Source organism: Homarus americanus, unplaced genomic scaffold (assembly GCF_018991925.1).
Source record: "Homarus americanus isolate GMGI-L3 unplaced genomic scaffold, GMGI_Hamer_2.0 scaffold57980, whole genome shotgun sequence".
Classification (NCBI taxonomy): Eukaryota; Metazoa; Arthropoda; class Malacostraca; order Decapoda; family Nephropidae; genus Homarus; species Homarus americanus.
The window spans coordinates 21,551,931-21,577,282 of record NW_024716703.1 but is presented as its reverse complement, the minus strand read 5'-3'; the positions used below and the strand labels follow the sequence as shown (position 1 = coordinate 21,577,282).

At 36.5% G+C, this 25,352-nt stretch overlaps 1 protein-coding gene across 17 annotated transcripts in view; it reads right to left on the bottom strand.

Annotated features, from left to right (window-relative positions):
• Positions 1-2,228: 2,228 nt before the first annotated feature.
• LOC121858331 (CUGBP Elav-like family member 2) overlaps positions 2,229-25,352 on the bottom strand; it is a 124,510-nt gene continuing 101,386 nt past the window's right edge. For 10 of the 17 annotated variants that reach the window (XM_042354699.1, XM_042354704.1, XM_042354708.1 and 7 more), the window contains 4 exons: positions 24,884-24,913; positions 14,152-14,376; positions 10,573-10,703; positions 2,229-6,691 (listed from right to left, as the gene is read on the bottom strand). In XM_042354699.1, coding sequence (XP_042210633.1) covers positions 10,576-10,703; positions 14,152-14,376; positions 24,884-24,913 — 383 coding nt within the window. In that variant the 3' untranslated portion in view covers positions 2,229-6,691; positions 10,573-10,575. The remainder of the gene's footprint in view (positions 6,692-10,572; positions 10,704-14,151; positions 14,377-24,883; positions 24,914-25,352) is intronic. The other 7 variants (XM_042354714.1, XM_042354715.1, XM_042354717.1 and 4 more) reach the window with 3 other exon arrangements.

The following is a 25,352-nucleotide window of genomic DNA, read 5'->3' as shown; positions in this document are numbered from 1 at the left end:
GTGATGTGAACCCCAGGACTATAGACTCTTGAGTCCAAAGCATTCAAGGGAGAGAGGGAGGACTGGAGTCGGTGTGTAAGTGGGTGGTGGGATAATCGGGGGTTTGAGGAAGGTCAGAGGGTAGGGAGGCTAGAGGAGTGGGAGAGAGTTACACAGTTACCTGTGCAGTTACAATGCAAGATATATAAAGCATGGATATAAATATGTAGGACAAAACACAAATTACGAGTAGAATGTATTACAGGTTGACAATCCCTTATCCGAAATTCCGAAAACCTAAAGTTTTTTAGTGTAGCAAAAATTTTTTTTTTTTACAGGTTTACAGGGATTAGCCCACCCGGGCACAGGTCAGTGACCCACATTGGGGCGAAAATGTAACGGTAATAATAATAATACACCTTTTCACATATCCATTGAGACATTGTAACATAACTATTTGACAAATTTCATAACCGAATGACAGAACACATATCAATGACAATCTAAAATAACTGTTCATTCATGCTAACGGAAATGATTGACATAAGTTATGAAGTTGACAGACGTGAACAATAAACCGACAGTCTACATATAGTTTGAGAATGTAACAATTGGAGAATGACATACCACCAACAGTTATTTTCAATTGTCATTCGATATGAGTTGTCTGTCATTCGGTTATGAAATTTGTCAAATAGTTATGTAACAATGTCTCAACGGATGTGTGAAAAGGTGTAATACATATAATAATAATAAAAATAATAATAATTAATACAGTAATAATTCATAGTAAATAAAATTTATAATAAAAAATACACAAACATGAAATTATAATGATAACAATAATAATAATTACAATAATAATATTAATTAAATAATAATTAAGACATAAAAGAATGAAAAAAAAGATCAAGTGAAAAACATGACCTTGACCAATGAATTATTATTATTATTTTACATTTTTGTCCCGCAGGCCCCAATGCGGGTCGGTGACCTGTGCCCGGGTGGGCTGATCCCCGTAATAAAAAATAAATAACTGTAAATAAAAAAAAATAACCATTCTGAAATCCGAAACACATCTGGCCCCAAGGATTTCGGATAAGGGATTGTCAACCTTACTACACATTAGAGTGGTATTCCCAGCTTGTGCTGCAGGTCTGAACCATTCTATACATACAGTATTTACTGTCCAGAATTTACAAGATAATAAGCCACTGTGATTACGGTACAAAACACTCCCCCTCCCCTCAAGTCAACACACATGCATCGATCATTCTGTATTCCTCCATGTCCTTCCCTTCTCCTGCTGAAATCTAAACAATTGTCACTTATTCAAGGGGTGATAGGGGGTTAGAGCTGGGGCCTCCACATGTGTCCATTTATAATGGGGTTGCACTTACAACTTACGTAATAATGTAATGGATCTTGTCTCCTCCATGTTTACCAGACTACTGGCAATTATTGATAGAAGCAGGACAGGACACTGAATGTGACATACCTATAGTATAAATACTACTACACACTATATTAATGAAATGAATAATAATGCATTTGTCTGCATTATATGCTTATCAAAAGCACCTGCATAAATTATACATTGCCCAATGATATTGTGTGATCACCCTGACAGAGCTGTGCGAGTTAGACAAAATGTTTGATTTTAGTAAAAAAAAAATTGTGTCCGGTAATCAACAAACAAACTTAATGGAACATTCCGTCACGCCCCAGGGTGAGACAACAGTTAACAAAAGGAGTGTGCATGTTGTACACAGTAACATTCTTATTAGTGTCAGTTGTACTTTATTTTAATTTGTGAATATATGTACAGTTGCAGACAAAATCCCTAGACACTTGGCAGTAGCTGGCACATACTCGAGGATCATTAGGTGAAAGGGGTTGGAATTCTAAGGTTATTTTACCTTTTTTTTTATTAAGGAGCATTTTTGTATTTTTCCATTTTGTGGTCCTGACAGGTGATAAAAAGCCATTTTTTTCTAAAAACCAGTTTTTGTGATATAGCCCAGAATGCGACGCCTAGCTTATACCTAGGTATGTTAATGCCTAGCAATAACTCGCCAGGCCAACATACAGACAATTAAGTGTTCAGAAATTTTGTCTGCAACTGTATACATAAAAAACAAAAGATTTTGAGTTCAAATGTCATTCTTTAAGCTATTCTACTGTCAGTTCAAGGAATGCCTTCTTGGGATGGAAAGAAAACTAATACAGGTTGTGTATTAAACAAAATATCCTTTGAAAATACTTTATTCTTCTGCTGCTATATCCTTGTACATTTCATTACAAAATTACGGGTTGGCTGCTTGGAAGTAGAAAATTACAACTACTCACATGACAGGTATTGTCCCCTTGCACAATGATACATCCAAACAGGAAGAAGTTAAACAGGAGTCTTCTTGTGTTGTCAAAACAGAAGCAATTGAAAATAGAGGTTAAATTTCTTAAATCTTTTAATCTGCAAATTACTCTGTATATGACATATTTTATAAGTGTGGGCATTATAATGATGACTTTAATAAATAGGTACTATAAATTCAGCAAGAAATTTCCACAAAAAATAAAATCTTCTATTTTCTACACACAAGAATTATATTAATATTAGGCCTTGACTTACCAGCTCCTAAATTAAATAAACACTTAAGGGATAACACATATTTTCCTCATTTTAAAGGTGTTCCTGAGAAACACCTTTTCTAAAATACACTCATAATGTGCAAGCAGACAATACACTTCTATTATCTCCCCAAACAGGCACTGAACATACATTTCAAAGCCCTACACAACCAATTCACAACATGAGGAGTAAGACAAAGTAAATAGGTAACAGATAAACCACTTGACCAATACCTTCAGTAGTATTAATGACACAGGGGTGACTGTTCTCAACATGTCACCTGTCTTATCAGCCTTTAATTAACATTACGTGTACAGTATTAAAATGCCTGACATGGTTTGGCTATCAATAAAAGCTTTTTCCAATTCTTTGTGTAAAATTTATCATTCCAAACAGATCCATACAAAGCAAAACATTTACACGTATGCACATTCAGTGGTCTTAAATCACAGTACATTTCAGAGCCTGAAATGGGGGGCCATGCTTTTGGCATCCAGCATGAAGTTGTAGGTTGTGAACTGGGTTTCCATTGACATAAATATAAATTTCCACAATCAATGGAAAATACCTTGTATGACAAACAATAATTACACATATTGGTGTGGCAATGACTCAAAAATCACATATCTCCTCTGAATGTTAGTCCTCTGGCTAATAGGGACAGGACAATGACTCTCGAATGAGAATCTTTCCTGAGTACAGGTAGCTTAACGATAACCGCTGCAAGAAGTGATGAGTGAATACTGTCACTCTAATGAGATGGGGAAGCATTACAAACACTGTGTCTACTTTGACCATGTATCACAAAACATGTTTTTATTCTCCAATATTATTAAAAAGTGTCCTTTACACATTAGTCTTATTACTGTATACTGTATTTCGAACTCTTCTCCAAAATTTTTTTATTCATACCGGTAATTAAAATACAAATTATAAATGTTTTTAAGGGATATTCCATTAATTCAGGATACAATAATTTATAAAAATGTTAAGAAACAAAATCATTCAATTTTTAATAAAATTTATGATGATAATTTAAGCAACACAAGAAAATTTGTAAATTACTTCCCCTTACTCAATTACTTTTTTTTTACCACATGGTAAGTTAACAAAAGCAGAAGAATACAACACACAAAAGAAATGGGACCATTTTCCTATAGGTGTACACAGAAAAACTAAGACACCTAACCTTACACATGGGATACAAATTCACCAAAAACTCTGATAATAAATTTAAGGTGTGCTCATGCTTGGCTATTGATAAGGTAAGATGTCTTCAGTGAACTCCAAATAAACCCATCATCCTGCAGAATCAATGGTGAATCACACACCAGTCAAAAAATAAACAAGAAGGCTGGAGCCTACAGAGGTAACAGGTTACACTGAGGAAAGGATTTCATGACATAACCTGTGAAATCAAAGAAAAACCAAACAACTAAAGACTACATGCATACATAATGATTCTTTGAAACAAACCCAACAGAACACATTAGATACATTGAATATATATTTACCATATTTACTGCTGAATACAACACTAATCAAAAAACACAGAATCAAATAAATCAATAACTTCCCTCTATACCTACCTCTATATATATATCTTTTAACACAACTACATTAAATAGCACATCCACCTACACATGAAAGCTCTCCTATATTGTAACAGGGTATCTTCTAATGTCTCTTTCGGACCGTTTAATGGAACTTAGGACTGGCTTCCTCATAGCTGCAATATAAGCACAAATGTAAGCAATGTAAAATAAAGGCACAGAGATGGCATTGACCTTTTGGTGAGTGAATTGTCTGCCTTACATTCAAAATGGAACACCCCACTTCAGTCAATAAAACTGGAAAAAGAAACAGAGGAGACACTGAATAACATCAACATACCAGTTTTAATAAATAACATGTATAACTCCATTTCCGGCAAACAGACGTAGCAGTAACGAGGTTTAATGGGTTGTACACCCTTCAATACCGTGGCTTGGGTACAACAAACATAGACAAACACATTTTCATAGTCTTTGGTTAGCCTAGGGCTATGAGCCAGACAGACACAGTTGCCTGTCTGAAATCACAATGACCTGCTACCTTGTTTCTTTCATAGTAACAAGTCTCAGCTTCTAATCTGCCTGACCAAGAAAATAATAATAACTATAAATAAGTAAAATAAAATAAAATAAAGAAATTAAGACGGTCAAATACAAGAAATAAATTAACAGCAATGAGCAATTAAAGAAGTCATGGCCAATACTCCAGTGGAGTAAGGCAATATTTATCATGGGTGGAAGAGGATAATGATTATTTAACCTTCTTCATGTTAAGCTCCAACAATTACTCTTATAAATGAACAAGAGATGATTAAACATTATTCTTCAATCACCCAATATGCGAGAGTTGTGAACAGAGAACTAATCCCACTTAAACTTTAGTGGTAAGTTTCCACTATATTCCTCTTCTTAAAGAATAATAAAAATAAAAAATAAAAATTATTATTAACCATGTATGAAGCATCAAAGTTGAAGGGGGGGATGCCCTCTTTATGGAAACTCCCAGTAATAGACTAGTTATCGTCTTTGCCCAACACGGCCTCTTCTTTACTACTCTCCGTCCTGGCCCCTGACACATGGAGGTATCCTTAAAAACTCTCAAACCGAATTCTGTGAGTAAGAACACTAAAAGAATCCATTATCAATGCTTCAGTATGTGCCTCCCTTCAAACTGAAGAGGCATAAAGAACTACTACATCCATTCTATTGCCACTCTATGGCACTTACAAAATTGAACTAAACCTGTATGCAAGCAAAGTTGCTTAATATTCCAGCTATGCTTGAGATGTACCTATTACTAGATCTATGAGGTCTTACTCTAAGCATAGTTGCTGAATTGAATAAAATACTAAACCAGGGTTGTGGGTTAATAGATGGCCAGTGGGAGCAATGGAGACCTTTTCTTTTATCCCAGTGATCACTCTGGGTAACTATTAACTATCCTAAGTAAAACTTGAAGCATCTCCTCTTAGTGTTCTTAGAGCTACACACTTGGTGTTTACGAGAGCTGAAATGACTGGAAGATTTGTCATCCTATAATCTAAAAATTCTTGAAGACAAACACTGATCAATGTCCTAAATTAGCAATGCAAAGACTGCTATAAAAATATGACCTTGGAGTACAATCAATATACAAAAGTTGTCACTTTTGTACTGATAAAATTAATAATCACTTTGTGCAGTACATTGAAGTACAAGACAATATTTGAATATTATAAGCATGCATCCAGATTTATTAGCACAATTACAAAACATGTATTCCATGAAATATATATCTAAAACACAATATTTAGTGTTTACATGTTTCAAGAAGCCATGGCACATAGTAAGTACATAAGGATATCATCTATGTTCAAGTTTATGTATGAAATTGTGAAGCTGCCATGTACAATTCCTACTAAAATATATGGATCCAATGTCCATTCCATAGAAAATCTTGATTCTGCCTTAAGTGGAACTGAATATGAATGAAAGAACAAACCAATTTATTTTTAAAGTGAAAAATTTGTGCAAGTAGCTACCGTCAAATCTAATGAGTTCACTCACCAATACATACTGGATAGTTAGTCTTTTAAAAGAAGCGACTTTAAACCATCTCTTTATGTAATCAATGGTCTAGAAAAATTGATAAAAAGACAGTATACAGTATTTATTCCTAAAGTAAACAACTATTAAAAATGTATGTATTATAATATTAAACATTTTTGGTTTGTACAGAGAATAGCAACGATAGCCTTTTGGTGAGGTTACTTGTCAAGATACCAAAACTGTGTTGATGACAAGCACTGCTGAGGGTTTAATTGAAGCCTAATATGTTTATGTATGCTGACAGGTTTGATGACTGGTTAGTAATCTGTTAGCATGAGTGACTTTACAGCAGCTGCACAGTGTATACAACCACATGGCATACACATACGTATACATACGTACGTATGAGACGTGCTACGAAGATGGGAGAAGGACGTAGACACTGTTATACGGACGGCAGGCAATACGGGGCACGGGGCAGAACAGCACAACATGGCAGCTAGGTCGCCAACGGAAAAAAAGAAAAACACGTATAAGTCATTGCACAAAACCAAACTTTTGAGGATCCATGCAACATGAAACTGATTCTTATCCTAATGACTTCTGAAAAGAGTTCATCCGGAATGTTTCTTATGACTAGAGGAAAATGTATCACATACACAAATTTTGATGATTGTATGCATGCACAGCAAACGAGGCACAATAAAACTGCGCATAGTGTAATACAGGATCACCAGAGAAGACAAAGTGTTGTGGTGACAGCCATGAAAACAATACTGATTCCCATATAACATTCAAATTTAAGGTGTCCAAGAATTAAGTCATGTACTGTAATATGAACGAGACTTGAGACAAACATTATGTAAGAGTACATGTAGTGATGACCATAAACACTAAGCATCAAAAACTAATAGAGCCTAACTGTAAATTAATGCAGTTAGACTAACCTAAAACATCCAGTACCATGTGCTTCATTTTCTAGTGAATGGAATGGCAACCTTTGAGGCACAAAAAGTCTATCTGCTAATTAAGATCTCAAATGAGAATACTACAATGAGAAAATTTTAACAAAGCAATTACTGATTCATGACAACTGGTAAGCAGTTTCAGCATACTTTAATTGACTAACTTTCATCTTTTTAAGATGATTACACTCAGCAAACAAATACATTTGAAGCACACACAGTATCACAAAGACTTATTCAGAATACAGTATAACATCTTATAATTTTTTCTAGATATGACAGAAATATCTTCTTTAATATCACTCCACAGGGACAGAAAACCAAATACTGTACACCACCACCTCCAAAATAAGAGTAAACAATAAGGGACATATGAAAAAAACATGTTTTACCAATTTCCACTCATATTTAAATCAGTATATGTACAGTAACAGAACCACTGACCCTCATTTTAGCTGTTATGGAATGATTGCAGATTTACTTCATCATCTGAAAGCTTCAGTTCACAGTTTACATTTAATTCATGTTTTTTATAAACATCTACAAGAATGTTTGGACACTATATTACAAATAAGGATGAAATTAACCAAAAGTTACACGGCTACACATTGAAGATACTGGCCCCTCTTATATGTCTTTCAGTTACTCCAAACTGTATACCTATCAACATGGGTTGGGTCAGTTGCATCAAACCTCACAAAAATATTTTACATATCTTCAACTAAAGTTCAGCATAATAAGACACACTGCAATTGTTATTCACATTAACAGTACATTTACCTATCAATTCTCTTCACAAAATTAACTGAACTGATAACTAAAACCCCCATTCACCCAATTTCAAACAAATTTCTCCCACCATACAGAATCTACAATTACATTACCTGCATTAAAGAAAATATGTCTTGCCATTTGACAATACAGTCTCTCCCCGACTTACGACGGGCTTAGGGACCCAAATCCAGGTTGTAAGTCTAATTGTTAATGTGGAAAATGCGAAAATAATATGTACAGTACATAGAAAATCTAAAATGGGTGTCTCTTTTTCTTCTCAGCACCACAAAACTCTCACTTTTAAGCTTGCCAGCCATTTTAAAGGGAATTACAAACAAAAATTTTGTCAGTACACAGCGCAATCACTAACGTCGGGACTCGAAAATACGTAATAAGAACAAATTTTGGTACGACTGAGGCGGTCGTATGTCCGGGTGGTCATAAGTCAAGTAGGTCGTAAGTCGAGGAGTGGCTGTAGTCACTTTCAAACAAAATTTTTGCACTCGCCCTTTTTTCAAATCATTTAAAACTCTCTAAATTAAAACTGCACTCCCCATGATCAGCAATCACCGCTCAACATCATCTCTTGAAACATCCGTAACCCTCAATAAATACCTTAAGCTCTTAGTATGTATAGTATTCACCATCTCTCGCATTCATATTAATCTAACTTTTCCTCTTGTAGATTCAGTTGTAATCCCACTGTGAAGTCTAACTCTTCCCTAAAATGCACCTGCATTTACACCATCATCAATCTTTTCCTCTGATTTTTCATCTATTCTATCTACAACAACACGGTCAAACAATTTTTGGAGGCTTTTATACAAGTACCTTCAAATGTTTCCATAACTCCACACATTTTTATATGTTCATCCTTTACCACAGTTCTCTTCATAATTTCTTACATATTCTCAAGTCAAGTATTTCAATTACAGTATTTTTTTTTTATGATGAATTTGCAAAAAAAATGGGTCTCACTTCCCTGAGGAACATTTTAAAACATATATTCCTTTCATGCAGGCTTCAAGCATCTCCTACACCTGGCTTTTCATAAATTAATGCTTTCAGAGCACCTCATATTCTTTTTCCCTGCATTATTTGCTTTAAACTTTCAGTCCATCCTATGTAACCTATATTAAACACAAAGCTCATTCACAATTTCTTACTTCTTTTCAATTCACAACACATAATACACTGGGATTGTCTGTCCCCTAAAAAAATAAGAAGCTTGAACTTACATAAAAAAGAATGGCATGTTTAATTAACCCAAAATGTAATTTGTGATTTATACTATAGTACTGTATTCTAAATACTGTACCGTACTTTGCAATAAAAGCTAACAGTTCATAATGAGACTAAATATTGAATAAAACAAATGAACAAGGACTTGCAATTGAGATCATAATTGTAAATCATGAAGAAAAACACACAATTCATAACCTACTTCCTTAGCTGCTCAATGATCTCATTCTATTTTTTTTAATAAAACTTTGTAAAAAAATTAAAATAAAATAATAAAATAAATAAATAAATCTGAAGCTTGACCGACTGCAACATCACAAAAACATTTACAGTATATCCTTAAGCAAACACTTTAAAACTGTTCATCTATTTCATTATTTACAAATCAAATATCACCTTGTCTTTGTGGAAGTGCGGAACAGGAAACTTATAATAAAATGACAGAAAGGAACAATACTTTATAAACACTGCAGATCACAAAAGCAGAAGTATCACAGAGCTTTTGAGCAGTCTGAACAACAAATACAAAATTATACCCTGTCATATTGTAGGCTACATAATCAATTATGAGTCTCCAATGCTATTATCATACATGACTACATAAAATAAATTCAATACTGTATTTACAATAGTTTTGCCATAAAATATACATGAGGTAACATGTATCCAGTCATACACACACACACTGCCTGTCCCAATTTTAATGCCACTTGCCAAAAAATGTATCTGAATGTGCTTGTAGCACATTACCAAAAAAAGTCAAACATGCATTTTAGCAGGACTCATAAGTAATTATTAGCCATAAGCAGTCTTATTATTCACAAATAACATACTGCAACCTCTTAATAAACATCAACAGTCATATAAATACACTGGCAATCCCACAAGAGATACTATACAATATATACATTACTGTACTACAATTTGAGCACTAGGCTTCACATAAACTTGACTCCTGACTCACTGTTTTCTGAAAGACTTTTTTAGGGACGAACATTTGTACACAGTGATATACTTTACAATTGCACAAACATTTCATACATGTAATATTTCCATACTGGAATCAAACACCATCCCTGAACATGAGTATTGTGATTGCTATTTCCATGGTACAGGAAAAAGGTTATTGTTGATAACATTGTCGATGTGTTCTCCAAGGAGTTGAAACTGCATTTTGCAGGAACTTATCACACAGGCACAAGTTTCTTCTGATTGTCTGGTCTTTAAACTGAGTGATTCTGCTACATCTTGACTATACTCTGGGATTAAATTATTAAAGGAAAAAATATTGACATACCTATCAGCACATGAAACTGAGAATGTATGTGAAGGGGGTACATAATGGGACTATCTATATAAAACAATATATGACTGTGCAATTAAAAAAAAAAAAAAATACCTGTTAGTATGGCTTGCAGTCAGTTTTGGAACGCTTCAGCTGCACCTTCAAGCGCTTGTTGCCAATCTGTTGACCGTTCATGTGCTGAATTGCCCGCTGTGCATCTAGAGCATTGTCATACGAGACAAACCCTGCAGACAAATAAGGTTATTAAGACAGGGAACAGAGTATACCTGGTACATACTGTGTATGTGATAAAGTGATGATCAAATTTCTTCAACAGTACAGTACTCTACTATAGTCTACTGAAAAACTTGTTCTCACTCCCAGCAATATGTGAATCCTATGTAGAGACACTAGTTTTGTGGCATCTATGGGGTGTCATGTCCAGAAGTAAAACTTAAAATGTTATCACAATATCCTTTACACCATAAAAGTTTCCATAACAAAAAAATTAAACGAACTTGACACTATCCAACAACAAATACAAAGAAGGGTTCCATCAAACTAAACCCTGAATCACTATTTGCCTAATACTTCTTTCATATGCAAATTTCTCTCATATTCCTCTTCATATTCTCTGCATCGTATTTACCCTACATTTTGCTTTGTCAATTCCTATCTCTTCTAATTTGTTCCTTCCTCTTGCAATCATGTCCCAAACTTTACTTCTTTATAATAATATTGGTCAAACAATTCTCCTTTACATCCATAGTTTTACCTCTTTCAATACAGTTCTCTCTCTCCATACATGTATATATATCTCAATACACCAGGTATTTTCTTTCCCCTCAGCTACTCTGTGGTTCAATTCATCACTCAATTTTCTACAGCTGAAAACCACTTCCAGATATCTGAAATGCTTCACTTCCTCTACCTCCATTCAAACTGACAATTATTTTGCTTTCCCCGTTTCCTTATGAGTTGGAGTTTGTCTGGTGTAAGTACAGGAGAAAACCAAAGTATCTAAAGAAAAACTGTAATCCTTAGTACAGTCACATTGGATAATACTCTTCTTAAATCTGACCTGGCAATTTCTCCCAAGATGCTGTAGTGAGATACAAGTGTGCTACTATTGTATTGCCAAGACTTGACTGTAGCCAAGAGGATGTAGTATTCACCTCCTGTCCAAGGGGTTGCTGGTTCATGACTATAGCAATCCTACTCCACCCAGTCCACTGCCTTCTTGTGCACCAAAGGTTTAGCACTCAATGAGTTATATCTACAATGCATATAACAGGGCAAAAGGACTATGGATCCATTTTCACTTTTCCATAAACATTCTCTAAGTACACACCATCAAACTCATTTTCTGTTGCAATACTTGTACCCTTTTTTCTTAGTAGCCTTCTAGAGCAGGGTCATCTGTAAACAGTAGCTAAAGCTCCTCCATTTACATACCAAATAACTGTCTGCAAGAAATTTTTCCTCTCTGAAAGGAGGACACTTACTCAAATTGAAACACTACAACTTTCTCCCAACCAACTTATTCATGTTCCATTGTAAACCTAACCATGTAAAATCCTGGTCAGGTGCTAGCCTAGGCACCTCCAGGTTCACTGAACTCCATCTGAGGAGGAAAGTGAATCATTCTGAGTGCAGAGCTGTATTATTATTGGATTACCTACAAAGAAAAATTAAAAACCAACCATTAATCAGTTAGACCATACAAAAAATTACCATTAAGACCTTTGCAAAGATTCTATGACTCTCCTTCAAAAGAAATGGGAAAACCAAAAACTTCTAAAATTTCTGCCCAAGCGAAATACTGTAGATTCCAATTTCTTGAAGCCACTTTTATGAGCAGAATAGAGCCAATGGGCATACTTTAAATCAATAGACGATGACCCATAGTTCTTCCTGTGGTTCCACCTCCCTTACTGTCTAATACATTAGTAGTCATCCTGAACTTCGCTTCAGGGATGGACTTAAATCGGACATTTCAGGTCAACAATAACCCAGAAAAAGAACTTTCCTTAAATTTAAAGTCATAAAATACTGTACAGTGATATCCCTGTTGGTTATAATAATTGGTGCAGAACGGTTCTAGGATTGAGAGATTGCTCGAAATGGAGATGAATTTTCTAATCCCCCAGAAACAATCACACATTCCCAGATTTTTTCCGGGTACTGGGTAAGTTTTCCGACAATCAAAATTACACATTTCGCAGGGACAAACACTCTCCCATTACATTTAGGCCGTTGTCATGAGCGAAAAAGTCAGCTGTATGGTTCCAGAAACTCTCCAATAGCCAGAATGGATATCGGGCCAGAAAATTCCAGGAAAACTCTCTCCTTTCCAGGGATGAAAATCAGGTGCATAATCCAGAAAAAATCTCCCCAAACCTCTCCATTATAGGCCTGGGAAAAAATTTTCTGCGAGTTCCAAGATATTGCAACGTGCTCCAACGCTTCCCCACGTGCTGAGTGACCTAACTGCTTGGATCACTTAGTATATATTCTGCTGCCATTGTAGAAGGTTGTTCCACTGCTAGCTGCTGTTTTTACGTATAATTTGTGTTGCACAGTACTATACTGTACTGCATGTATTTCACTTATCTTTATTTTTAGCTTATAATAATTGTGTACACCATAAATTGTGCTTAAAAACATGTTTTGTAGGATTGTGTGGTATTTTAAGACTTTTTGGGAAGTTTCTATGTTTTGTAGAAATATATCTCGGCTCTTATAATGAAAGCCCATGACAAAATGTTCTTTGATTTACAAAATATAGACCTACAAAAGTTTTTTGGGAATGAAACCTTTACAATAGTTGGGGAAATATCTGTCAGTAAAAAGTTTGGTGTATGAAAATAGCAACAGCTGCATTTATTTCATAACCATATAGAAATGAAGAAGTCTTTAATAAATACTCCGAGCAATAGTAACTCGGTTCTTTCCGAAACACAGCCAGGTTTAAAGTTATCAGTAACGATTCATATTTACTGCTGATCATTTATAAACTACCCTGTACTCTGTCACGATCAACTTACACTTAAAAGTATAAACTACCCAGTACTGCTCCTCCCCGACTTACGACCACCCGCACTTACGACCTGCCTCAGTCGTACCAAAATTTTGTCAAATTACGTATTTTCGAGTCCCAATGTCAGTACACAGACAAAATTTTTGTTTGTAATTCACTTTAAAATGGCTGGCAAACTTAAAAGTGAAAGTTTTGTGGTGCTGAGAAGAAAAAGACACCCATTTTATATTTTATATGTATTATTTAAGCATTTTCGACTTACGACCATTTCGACTTACGACCTGGATTTGGGTCCCTAACCCCGTCGTAAGTCAGGGAGGAGCTGTACTCTGTCACGATTGACTTACACTTAAAAGTTAGTCTATCATGCACAACGAATGTGGAAGAAATGGCAGGGGAGAAAGGAAGAAAGGGTATGGAACAGGTAAGTATAAGTAGTACTAGATGAAGCAGAAGGAAGTAGAAGAGAAGGGGATGAAAGAACGTAAGAGATTAAATTAGCAACTTTGTGTAAAACCAAACTGTTCAAAATGTGTGGTAATGTAGCATATGAATGAACAGCACATAATTATACTGGTAGACACTACTGAGCTCAAGATACAGAAGTTTTAATTTCTATTCTTATATATGTCTGGTATAACTATGAAACCTACCAAAGCATTTGGAAAGATTGGTCTGTTTGTCAATGAAAACCTTCGCAGAAATGACTTTGCCAAATGGCCAGAATGCTTGGGCAAGCTCTTGATCTGAAAATTCTTGTGGGAGGTGGTAGATGAAGAGATTTGCACCATCAGGCCCTTCAACCTGTTTACCAGCAGGATTAGATGATGATGATGCAGCTCCTAAACCTGCAGCAGCAGTCACATTGTTGGGGAAGCCTGTAACATAAGTATGATTCCATTATCAAGATAACTTATCATTAATTAGATGCTATGACATAATTCAAGTGTAATTATAAATGGAAATGAGATACAAATACAGCAAATGTAAATCAAGAATAATAAAAATCACTTCAAAAGATTGCTGTCTAATTTTGTGTTATCAGATACACTATTCAAAATAAACAAATCCCATTCTACCATATATTTTCATATTCAAACCATGTTTTCAGACCAAGTGTAAAAAATCCAGCAAAAAATGCTATAAACTTTTGTTGAAAATTTCTGCGAGTTATTTTCATCACTTCAGAAATAAATAATTGTGTTGTAGTAAGAGTAAATTGAAAGATATTAGCAGAGATATCCAGGGTAGATGAGGAATTAGTTCTAAAATCCCAGTTAATAACTTTTCATTTATTAACAGTCTAAGCTTGTGGATGACAAATCAAGGTCCCTCAACAATGGTGCCAGGAACTAACTAGCGATTGCAGTAATGTACAGAAAGTGATATCCCTGTTAGCCGGAATAATTATTGCAGAGCTCTTCTAGGTATCGAGACAATTTTCTTATCCCCGGAAAAAATCCCACATCCCTGGAATTTTTCCGAGTAATGTACAGTACGGTACTGGGATAAGTTTCCTGAGTCTAAATTACACATCTTCCACAGACAGACACTATCGCACATCCACAAAATGTTTCTGGGTGCTGGAGAAAGTTTTCCAAAAGTCTAAACTATGCACCTTGCAAGAATACACATAATTGTATTTATTTGTGCAAACACCACTGTATACATACAATATATTGTAAAAAAAAAAAAAAAAAATTTGTACTACTACTGTACTGATCAGCAGATGCTGTCATCTTGAGCTTGTAATATGTTGCAGGCAGGCCAAATGGTGATATGATGATACAGGATGGCCTGCCTTTGTCCTGTACCATCTACTGTAGTAGGTGTTACTAACTGCCACTCTCCTCTCCCTTCATGAAGGAGGAATTGAATATGCACGGTATACACTAGCCTACAGTACTCATACACTGTCCACTCTGTTGAATGTACAGGATAGAATACAGGAATACCTCACTATTCACAGCCGCACTTATCTACAATTTACATTTTAACACTCCTATTCGATATTCACAAAGTATACCCACATATTTGCAAATGAAAAATTATGATACTCTACAATAATACTTCAAACCAGGCGGACTACCCACAGCTCTCATCTTCTGATGCAAGTCCCGCTTCACATAAGCGTTTTTTTTCTGTGCGACTTAGAAATTAATGAAGCTCAATGGGACCATTCACATTGAGCACACGCATGAAAATTCAAGGGTGGGAAACGCTCATCCCATGCCTGTACCTGTAATTCCAAACCACAGCATGAAAAAAGATGCTGAGCATTCTAGAATTCTTCATATGGCAATGGTAAATGCTAATTTAGATGTTAACACACACACACACTCAAAAAAAAACCCATGCCTATCGCACGGAGGCTGCCGGGCTTGTGAGTGGTGACGCCAGCATCACTAGTATAAACAGTCGCAGCGGGCGGGCCCTTTGTTTTCACGCATCTGAACAGGAAAAGGAAAAAACTTTCTCAGGTTTCTTACGGCATTTTTTGCGTCCCTATTCAACATGAGCAAGAGAGCAAGTGATGGTTCAAAGGCTAAAAGAAAGTGTATAAGCTTTGCCGAGAAACTAGATGTGTTAAAACGATATGAAAAAGGTGAGAGAGGTCTGTGGATATTATATGGAGCAAGCAATGAACATACTTTCTAAAGTGGATTCATTAACAGAATGAAGCATTAAAATTAGCATGGACATGAAAAATGCAAATGACCTCTACATAAAGATGCATAATAAGAAAAGAAAGCCACTGTGCAAGGTTCTTTCAACAGCTTTATTATTCAAAGGCCTAAACCATCAACTTCAGCTGCACCATCAAATTCAGCATCATAAGCAGCTTCATCAACAACTTCAGGCTCTGTAACAGTTTCAGCAACAGCTTTATGGAAAGCTATAGCTTCAGCCAGAGTTGAACCTGTTGACTTCATCATCTGAGTAAAAATTCACACATTATCATTGGCTGTCCTTATGTTTCAGACTTTACCACTACAGTATTGGCGAGTAGAATTTTTGTTTTACATTCGTAAGTAGTATTTTAAACATACTGTATATATGAACAGTAAATAGGTGTTGCTTTCATATTCTTATGTAGAGAAATGACGATATGTTTTTACATATACACAATTACGTACATTGGCATTCCCAATCCGTCTCGCTTTATTTCTTTACCATTATTGGTTAGCTACAGCTACTGTTCCATTTATTAACATTAAATAACATTACTTAAAACATACATACAGGTATTCATTTTTTTTTACATTATGTTCACTACAGCTACAACCAGGGTCTTATTTTCTTGTTTCTTATATAAAACCATCGTCTCTCATGACAATAATGCCGTCTTGTCTCCTGTTCTGTGTTTTAATATTCTATGTATGATTATATAAAAATAAATGTGAACGCGGCAACAAATAGTCTCACCCCCACTGACAGGAAAGAAATTATCTTCTGATTCAGATTGTCATTTTATGTGAAGTAAAATTATATACAGTCAACCCTCGCTTTACGCGGTCCCACATTTCGCGTTTCCACGTTTACGCGGTACCCTGCCGAAACCGGAATGCTCACATTCCGCGGTGCGTGTACCCCTTTACGCGGAGAGCGGCTGGCGAGCCGCGCCATTTTTGGATCCAAACCTCCCGCCATCCGCCATGTTGTGTAAGCGGCGCGAGCAGGGTGCGCACAAGGTCGCCCAGTCATCAAAACATTACCGAGTTCTTCACCCGCCACCCACCACAGCCGGCCCAAGTCAGTGATAATTATAGTGAGGATATGGACTTATATGGACTTTGAGGGGTTTGACAAAGAGGCCCAGCAAGCCTCTGTGGTGGATAGTGATACAATTGATACAAGTGATACAGGTGAGGGCCAATAATATAATAATCTGCCCTCTGCCTCGGGACCAACCCCCTATCCCCGTGTGCCCAGCCATCTTTTCTACTAATGTAAGTGTTAAAAAACCTAATATTATTGATATTTCTCTTAATTATTAATTGTGTGTGCATACCATCATAAAATTAAGAAGTTATTTTTACTACAACGGAGGTATTGTGTCTGAAAAAGTGGAGTTTGGGGGTCGTCCTGGTCTCTATTTCAATTAATACCATATGTTATGTTGTTCACTTTACGCGGTACCCTGTGGGTTGAATTAACCGCGTAAAGTGAGGGTTCACTGTATTGTATTTTTTTCTAGTTTTTAATACTATTATGTTATTTATGATGAAACATACACTAAAATAGGCTGATCATACAAGAACACTGTATAATAATGAATAAATACAAATAAACTTGTGATTGTGGCAACGGCCAGCGTGTTCACACATCCAGTGTCATCTAGTACCTGTTAACTCTCATTAGGCCAATATCAAATCTGATGACCTCTGTACATTATCTCCATTAATGACAATACAATACATATTTTAATAATAAATAAGGTTATATATTTTATAAAATATATATATTTTTTAATGAACTGTCAATATACCGTTGTCATTGCATATACAGTGAACCCTCGAAGATCTGAACTAAAAGAGGGGACCACCTGTCTGAAAAAGCTGACTGTCAGTATCTTCTGGCGAATGTACTAAATGTATAAAAACGATAAATAATGATATAAAAAATAACCAAAAAATACAGTACTGTATTGGACAGGCATGTAAGACCCAACCCCCTCCCCCCCTCATTTTAACAGGGAGTACTGTACCCAGGAAAAAAAACTTGGGTGTATTTTCCTCCTGTAACCATAGTTTTCTTAAACTAATATATACAGTACAGTACCAGTCAATGTGGGGAATAAATAAAAATAATACCAGTAAGTCCCCATTGAACGAAAGGGTTAGGTTCCACTAAATCGCTTTCGTTAGGTGGATTATGCTCATCGAAACCATTCTCCCCATATAAATTACTGTAATACGGGGGGATGAGATCCTGTACTAAGTTCTGTGATAGATAAATGTACTGTACATTACTAAGCTCTGACAAAATAATTGCAACACATACAGAGTTGTCAATTGTTGCTTGTGGGAATGACAGTCATAGTAGAGTGAGAGAGAGGCAGAGTATCAGTGAGATACAGTGGGAGGGAGGGAGGGAGGGAGGGAGGGAGGGAGATGGTAAGTGGTGAGATGATGCCTCAGTCAGTTTGTTTGGTAACACTGGCTGCAGGACTACCAGACAATTTAACAGCTGATGTCTACCCACAAAATTGAGCATAAGTATAAATTAACAACGTTGTATTCCTTCTACATTGTTACATAAATTTTAAATTATGGAGTGAGAATAACAAATAAACAATGTACAGTATTGTTTTGTTTTTATGTTTTATCCTCTTCACCACTGATCGGCTCGCTAGCCGCTTGGGCGATCGGTCACGTCTCTGTTACTTTTCCTTTTCTTTTATCCTCTTCACCAAATAATCGACTTGTTAGCCTCTTGGGCAATCGGTCACGTTTCTGTTACGCACTGTTGGCAAGTACTGGGCATGCACCGGCTCCTGAATGTACCTGAACCTGCTCCAGTGTTGTCTTGAAAGAGCTCACACTCGGTGCCATCACAACACTATCTGGTAGATTGTTCCAAGAGTTCACAACTCTCACTCCGAAAAAGTTTGCTCTCACAGTTTTCTGGACTTGCGGCTTCTTTAATCTTGAACTGTGACCCTTTGTGGGGCAAGACTCCGCCAGATTCAAGTAAGGACACTTGACAGAGTAGTGCCCCTTGAGATGCTTATACACCTCAGTTAGGTCACCACTTGCCGGTCTGTAGTATAAGCTAGGCAAGTTCAGGTGCTCCAATCTCTCAGGGTAGCTGAGGTGCCGAAGTGCAGGCACCAGTCTGGCGGCCCTCCTTTGAACATTTCAACCAACTGACAGTCCCTAGCATGTCGCGGGTAACCAGACGGGGTGACAGTACTCCAGATGGGGAAGCACTACACTCTTGAAGATCGTTATGAGGGACGGACCGTCTAGATATCTGAACAACCTTCTTATAAAACCCAAAAATTTATTTGTCTGATTTACCTTCTTCTCGCAATGGCCCGAGAACTTCAGCTCATTGTCAACATACACACCAAGGTCCTTTTCACATTGTCTCAAATAGTGCAGTTTCTTCATCCCGTTGGGACATATACGCCTCCTTACTGTTGGTACGCCCCAGGTGCATCCTCTTACACTTCGTGACATTGAATCTCAGCAGCCATTTCTTCGACCATTATTGGAGCCCACAGAGGTCCTTCGGCAGCTCTTCACAGTAAGCTTGGTTCTTGATTTCCCGAAATAACTTGGCGTGATCGGCAAACATTTGTATGGAGGAGTGTACAATGTCAGGCATGTCATTTATGAAATGAACAAACAACAGCTGTGCAGGTGGGGGTCAATATGCTCCGAAATTTTACGCGTGACTAGTGACAGCCCTCGTATACCAAAATTTATCGTCCAAGGTCTCATATTGTTTCCCACAAAGTATGGACAGATAGTTGTTTTAGCAACTGTACAATATTGTACTATCATGAGTGAGAGGCAGTGTCGGTGAGATGCAGTGGGTGGGGGGAGGGAGGAAGGTGATTAGGTGGTGATAATAAAGGTAGTTGTGGTGATGGTGGTAAGAAAGCAGAAAGGTGGGGGTGACTCACCTATCGTAATAGTAGAACATTCTTTCCTTAATCAGTAAATGGGTCGTTAGGATTCGTTCAAAGGATTAACCTTCAATGGGGACTTAATGTACCATCACCATTGTTTGAATTATTTTACCTAAAATCTTAAAATTTTTCTGTGGCTGAATGTGTGTTGAACTTATAGCTAACCAATCACAGAGCAGCAATACGGGCAAGTCCATTCTAAGAGTGGAGGAATACCGTAGGCTACTCACTCACGGGTCAAAGAGGAGGAAAGACGCTAAGAAAATACTGGCTGGTGGCAATTTCAAATGACTGCACTCAGCAGGAATTTTAAACGACAAATATTTAAGGGTTTGGACAAATGTTTCTTGCCCAAAAAGAGTCTGGACTATCTGAAATGTGGACTTACAATGTCCAGACTTTCAAGGCTTTCCTGTATTCCCAACTGACAATATTGTATTTTTTTTTTTTATTAATTAGTATAATGTTTATTTACTCCTCACATTTACTGGTACTACAGTATACACGTGACCCTGTACCCCAATAGCCTCGATAATGAGAAGTATACAGTATATAAAAAAATATGTGGGGAAAGTTGCCAGATGGGAAAGCATCTTCCTATTTACAATAATTCTTATGGGGAAAATTTGCCCCGATATTCACAAATTTGTTATTCATAATTACTTTTAGGAATACATCTCTTGTGATAACCTGGGTATTCCTGTATACATAACAATAATAAATTTTTACTGCTTTAACACTGTATTCTTGGCTGATTGTGTTCTGGTACAGTAATGTATAGTAATGCACAACACAAATTAAACACAAAAACAGCAGCAAGCGAGGGATCAACCTTATACAATGGCAGCAGAATAAGAACTAAGCATGTGAGCCTACAGCGTAAGTTACCCAAGCAACTAGCCCACCAATGCATCTGGCACCTGGGTATGCATTGGAGCATGATGCAATCTCTTGGAACTCCTGTAAATTTTTTCCCTTGCCCGAAATGGAGATATATGAAAAGATTTTCTTGGACTTTTTCTGGAAAATGCGCATTATTTCATCCTTGGAAACTTGTTCTCGTACACGGAATGGAGAGTTTCCCTGGAAGGCTCAAAATCCATTCCTGCTATTGGAGAGTTCTGGGGACTGGGGATTCCAGCTAACAGGGAGATTACTGTAGTTCCCACCACAACCCTTAAAAGGGGTCTTGGAGACATCAACTTTCACTTACAACTTAAGGTCAAAATTCTTTCCTCAATATTACCTATTTTATTCAATTACAAACTATTGTTTCATCACGTGAACCTTCAGTTCCCACCCACCTCAGTGTTGCCTGATGGGAAGATGTAGATACTGGGATGAAGGAAGAAAAAATTTTTTCCAAAGGTTAGTGCAACTATGCACCCCAAAGAGGGTAGTTCTTTTAAAACAAAGGAAAGAATAGAGTGGGGATATAAGTGAAAAGCAGTTTCGGTTCATGCCAGGTAGGGGGACGACAAAAGCAATACTTATGACTACAGTAAACCATCAACAATCACGGGTTTAACTTTCACAGATTTGACTATTCACGGGAACAACCATTGTATACCTGCTCATCATTCACAGGCAGGAGGTTTGGTTATTCACAGTTTGTGGTCGTATTTTCCCATGGTTCTGTTGACTGCGGGAAGCTAGTGTTTACTGTACACAACAATACCACGTGGGACGCCTCACATCACAGTAGGCTCTCTGTCTCAAGCCTCTTGTCAAGGTAACACCTGTAGCTCAGCTATTATTGCTCTTTTTGGTGACTTTTTGTCCCTAGTGATGCCTCCTAAGTATACAATGAGTGGGGTGAGTGGATCAAGTGCAAAGAGAGGCAGAATAAAGGGAAGACTAGGTTAAAATGTGGAGTTTTTTGATCGCCTTGCTCGGAGTGACAGTGTGGTGGCTGTGGGATGCCATTATGGTGTTAATGAGTAAACTGTGTGATCAATCAGGGAAAATGAGGCAAATATTCATGCAAGTGTCTCTGCAAGAGCTCACCCTAAAAGTGCTAAAGTAGCTTTTCAAACTCATGACACTAACATGGAAAAAATGGAGCACACCCTTAATTTGTGGATAGAAGACCAATCATAGAAAAAAGTTCCTCTCATCACCATCATTTTCATCAGTAAGTGCAGTACATTACAGTACTATGTTTTCACAAATATTCTATTTACTGTATTTAACATGTATTATATTACTCATAAAAGGTATCTCTTCGAGGGTGTAGATCCCATAACCCCATTTTTCCCATAAGGTCTTAAGTTCAACATCTGCAGATTTGACATTCACAGTATTTTTGAGGAACCTAACCCCTGTGAATGTTGAAGGTTTACTGTACTGCATACAACAAGAGAAATTATAGAGGATAAAATGTAGTTATTTTGTAACTGTAGACTTAGAAAAGCCATTTGATAAGATTACCATGTGAGGTAGTGCAGTGGGCAATGAGATAGTTAGCAGTCTTTGAGTGTCTTGTTTGAGTGGCTATGGCTTTGTATATAGACCTAAGAACCTCTGTGAGTGCAAATGATGGGGAAAGATTTTAGGACTGGTCTATGCTGGGAGGTGTTTTATGTTGATGACTTACTTTTAGTAGTAGATAACATTATAGAGATGGAAGAGTCAAAGGATATTAGAATGCACATGGCTAAAACAAAGGTTATGATTAGTGATGTGGGTAAAGGATCTGAGGTGAAAAGTGGAAAATGGCCATGTGCTCTGTAAAAAGGGTGTTGGTAGTAATTCAATAATGCACAGTGAGTGTGGAAGGTAGGTACATAGTAGACAGGGGGTTATTGCAGACTTTAAGTTTATTGTATGTGCAGATAATCAAGTGGCCTTAGCAAGGTTGGAAAAGCTTGACATTAGGGATATATCCCTAGATTGTGTTGAAAGTTTCTGCTACCTGGGTGACAATCAGTGCAGATGGTGCCATAGATAGCTCAGATGTGTCAAAAGTGGCCAGTAATAGTTCAGGGAGTTGTTATCTTCTTGATGGTGAGAAATCCTTCTATTTACTTGAAGGGAGTGTTGTACTGTATGCAACTCGCATGAGAAATTTGCTGTTGTACGGCAATAAAACATGGGCAGTTAAAGAGGATGACATAATGACATACATAGACTTAACGAGTCACAATGATAATGGTGAGAAGGATGTGTAATGTGATGTTAAGAGACATTAAGCCCTATTCAGGGCAAAGAGGGTAGCCGGGTATTGATAGCACTAGCAAGATTTTGTGCAGAAGTAGGCTTAGATGATTCAGGCATATAGAAATGGACACCAATTTGGTCATGAGGTGCTTGAGTCTGGATGGGAAGGGGAGGAGAGCCAGGGGTAGGCCAAGAATAAAATGAGAGATATAAAAAATTACTTCAGAGATAAGAACCTGATGAGAGATACGGAAAGACCATGCAGCTAGAAAGAGTTGCCATCAAGTAATCATGGCTAACCCATGCAGACTTGAAAAATGGTCATAAAACAATGTTGATAATGATCTTTCAATAATAACTCTGCCATACATTTTTTCTGGTATACCCAGTACTGTATATAACATATTTATTAATCCACAATTTTTACATTTATTTGTTTCTCAATTTAGTGGGAGCCAAACATGTTTGGCTCCCACTAAACATATCCTGTGGACTCTTTGTCCTGGTGCCTTATAACTCTCATTCTTACAGCCTGTCTCACATCTTCCTGAGAGACTATCCAATCCACCACATTCTAAACAGGATAATTCTGCCTTTCATCCGTCTACTTTATCAGCTGTTATAAATAATCTACCCATTCCCTTTGTTTTTAATTTCTTTTATTTACCTCAAATTACCCTCTCTCATTCTTAACTGCTGTTTCCCTTAGGTCTCCTGGTATTCCCATTTACAGTATTTATTTCCTTCCACAGTATCTTCTTGTTCTCTTTAAAACCTTGTAACAACCTTTATCTCCACTCACATTTGCTCTTTGTTTGCTTTATTTCACTATTAAGTATTAGTCAGGTTGACAATCCCTTATCCGAAATCCTTGGGGCCAGATGAGTTTCGGATTATGGAATTTTTCGGATTTCAGAATTTATTTATTTATTTATTTATATTTTTTTTTTTAACAGGTATCAGCCCACCCGGGCAGAGGTCACCGACCCACATTTGGGCCTGGAAAGCAAAAATGTAGTAATAATGATAATGATAATTCATAGGTCTAGGTCGTGTTCCTCACTTTTGATCTTTTTTCATTCTTGTATTTCGTTATTATTATTATTATTATTATTATTATTTTATTAATATTATTATTGTTATTATTACTATTGTTATCATTATTATTTTATTTTTGTGTATTTTTTATTATAAATTTTATTTAATATGAATTATTACTATTTCTACATTTTTGCCTCCGAAAGTCTTTTAGTGGAGCAAAAAAGTTTTGCTCCACTAAAATTTTTTCGGTTTTCAGAGGTTTTCAGTTTTCGGAAAAGGGGTTGTCAACCTGGTACTGTACTGTAGTACATAAATTATACAATTCTTCATTAATGCCAATGGGTAATCAAATACAGTATCAAGTGCTTTACATACAAGATTCAATACAACAAACTTAAAATATTAAGCACTAATCACTCGCCAACTCATTAAGCAACAATATATGAAATGGATATATACACTTAAAGCTCTAAGGTAATAACTAATAATTCAAAAGTAACAGTACGCCATTCTAAGAGTGCTGACAATCCATGACATGCACTTACCACTTACAGATGATGTGAGCCCAGTCAGCACTGCAACAAAATCCCAAGCATAACCACATTAGTCTGCGCTCCCAACACAAGATACTCAACTACTGTATCATATCAAAATTTGCATAAAATTTAGGAGTAAGCTGATTTGTGCATATCATACCAGGGTTAATGAACATGACAGCTTAAGTTTTATCTCACACATCATCTACACTCAAGTAATCTTTGACCTTGTTAACCAGTTTCTTTAACAATTAAGCATTCTAATAGTTCACGTGGTAATATTTTCATAATTTTTTTTAGATCAATAAAAAAAATTGATGGCAATGATGATGAAGCAAAATATTAACTAATAAGGTCTAAGATTACTGAAGTGCTCACTGCATAAAAGGACACAAAAATATACTTAACAAAGGCCATTCTGCATAACCCCAGAATAATAGTAATTTGCACTTGGCAACTGCCATATTCTTTCCAAATC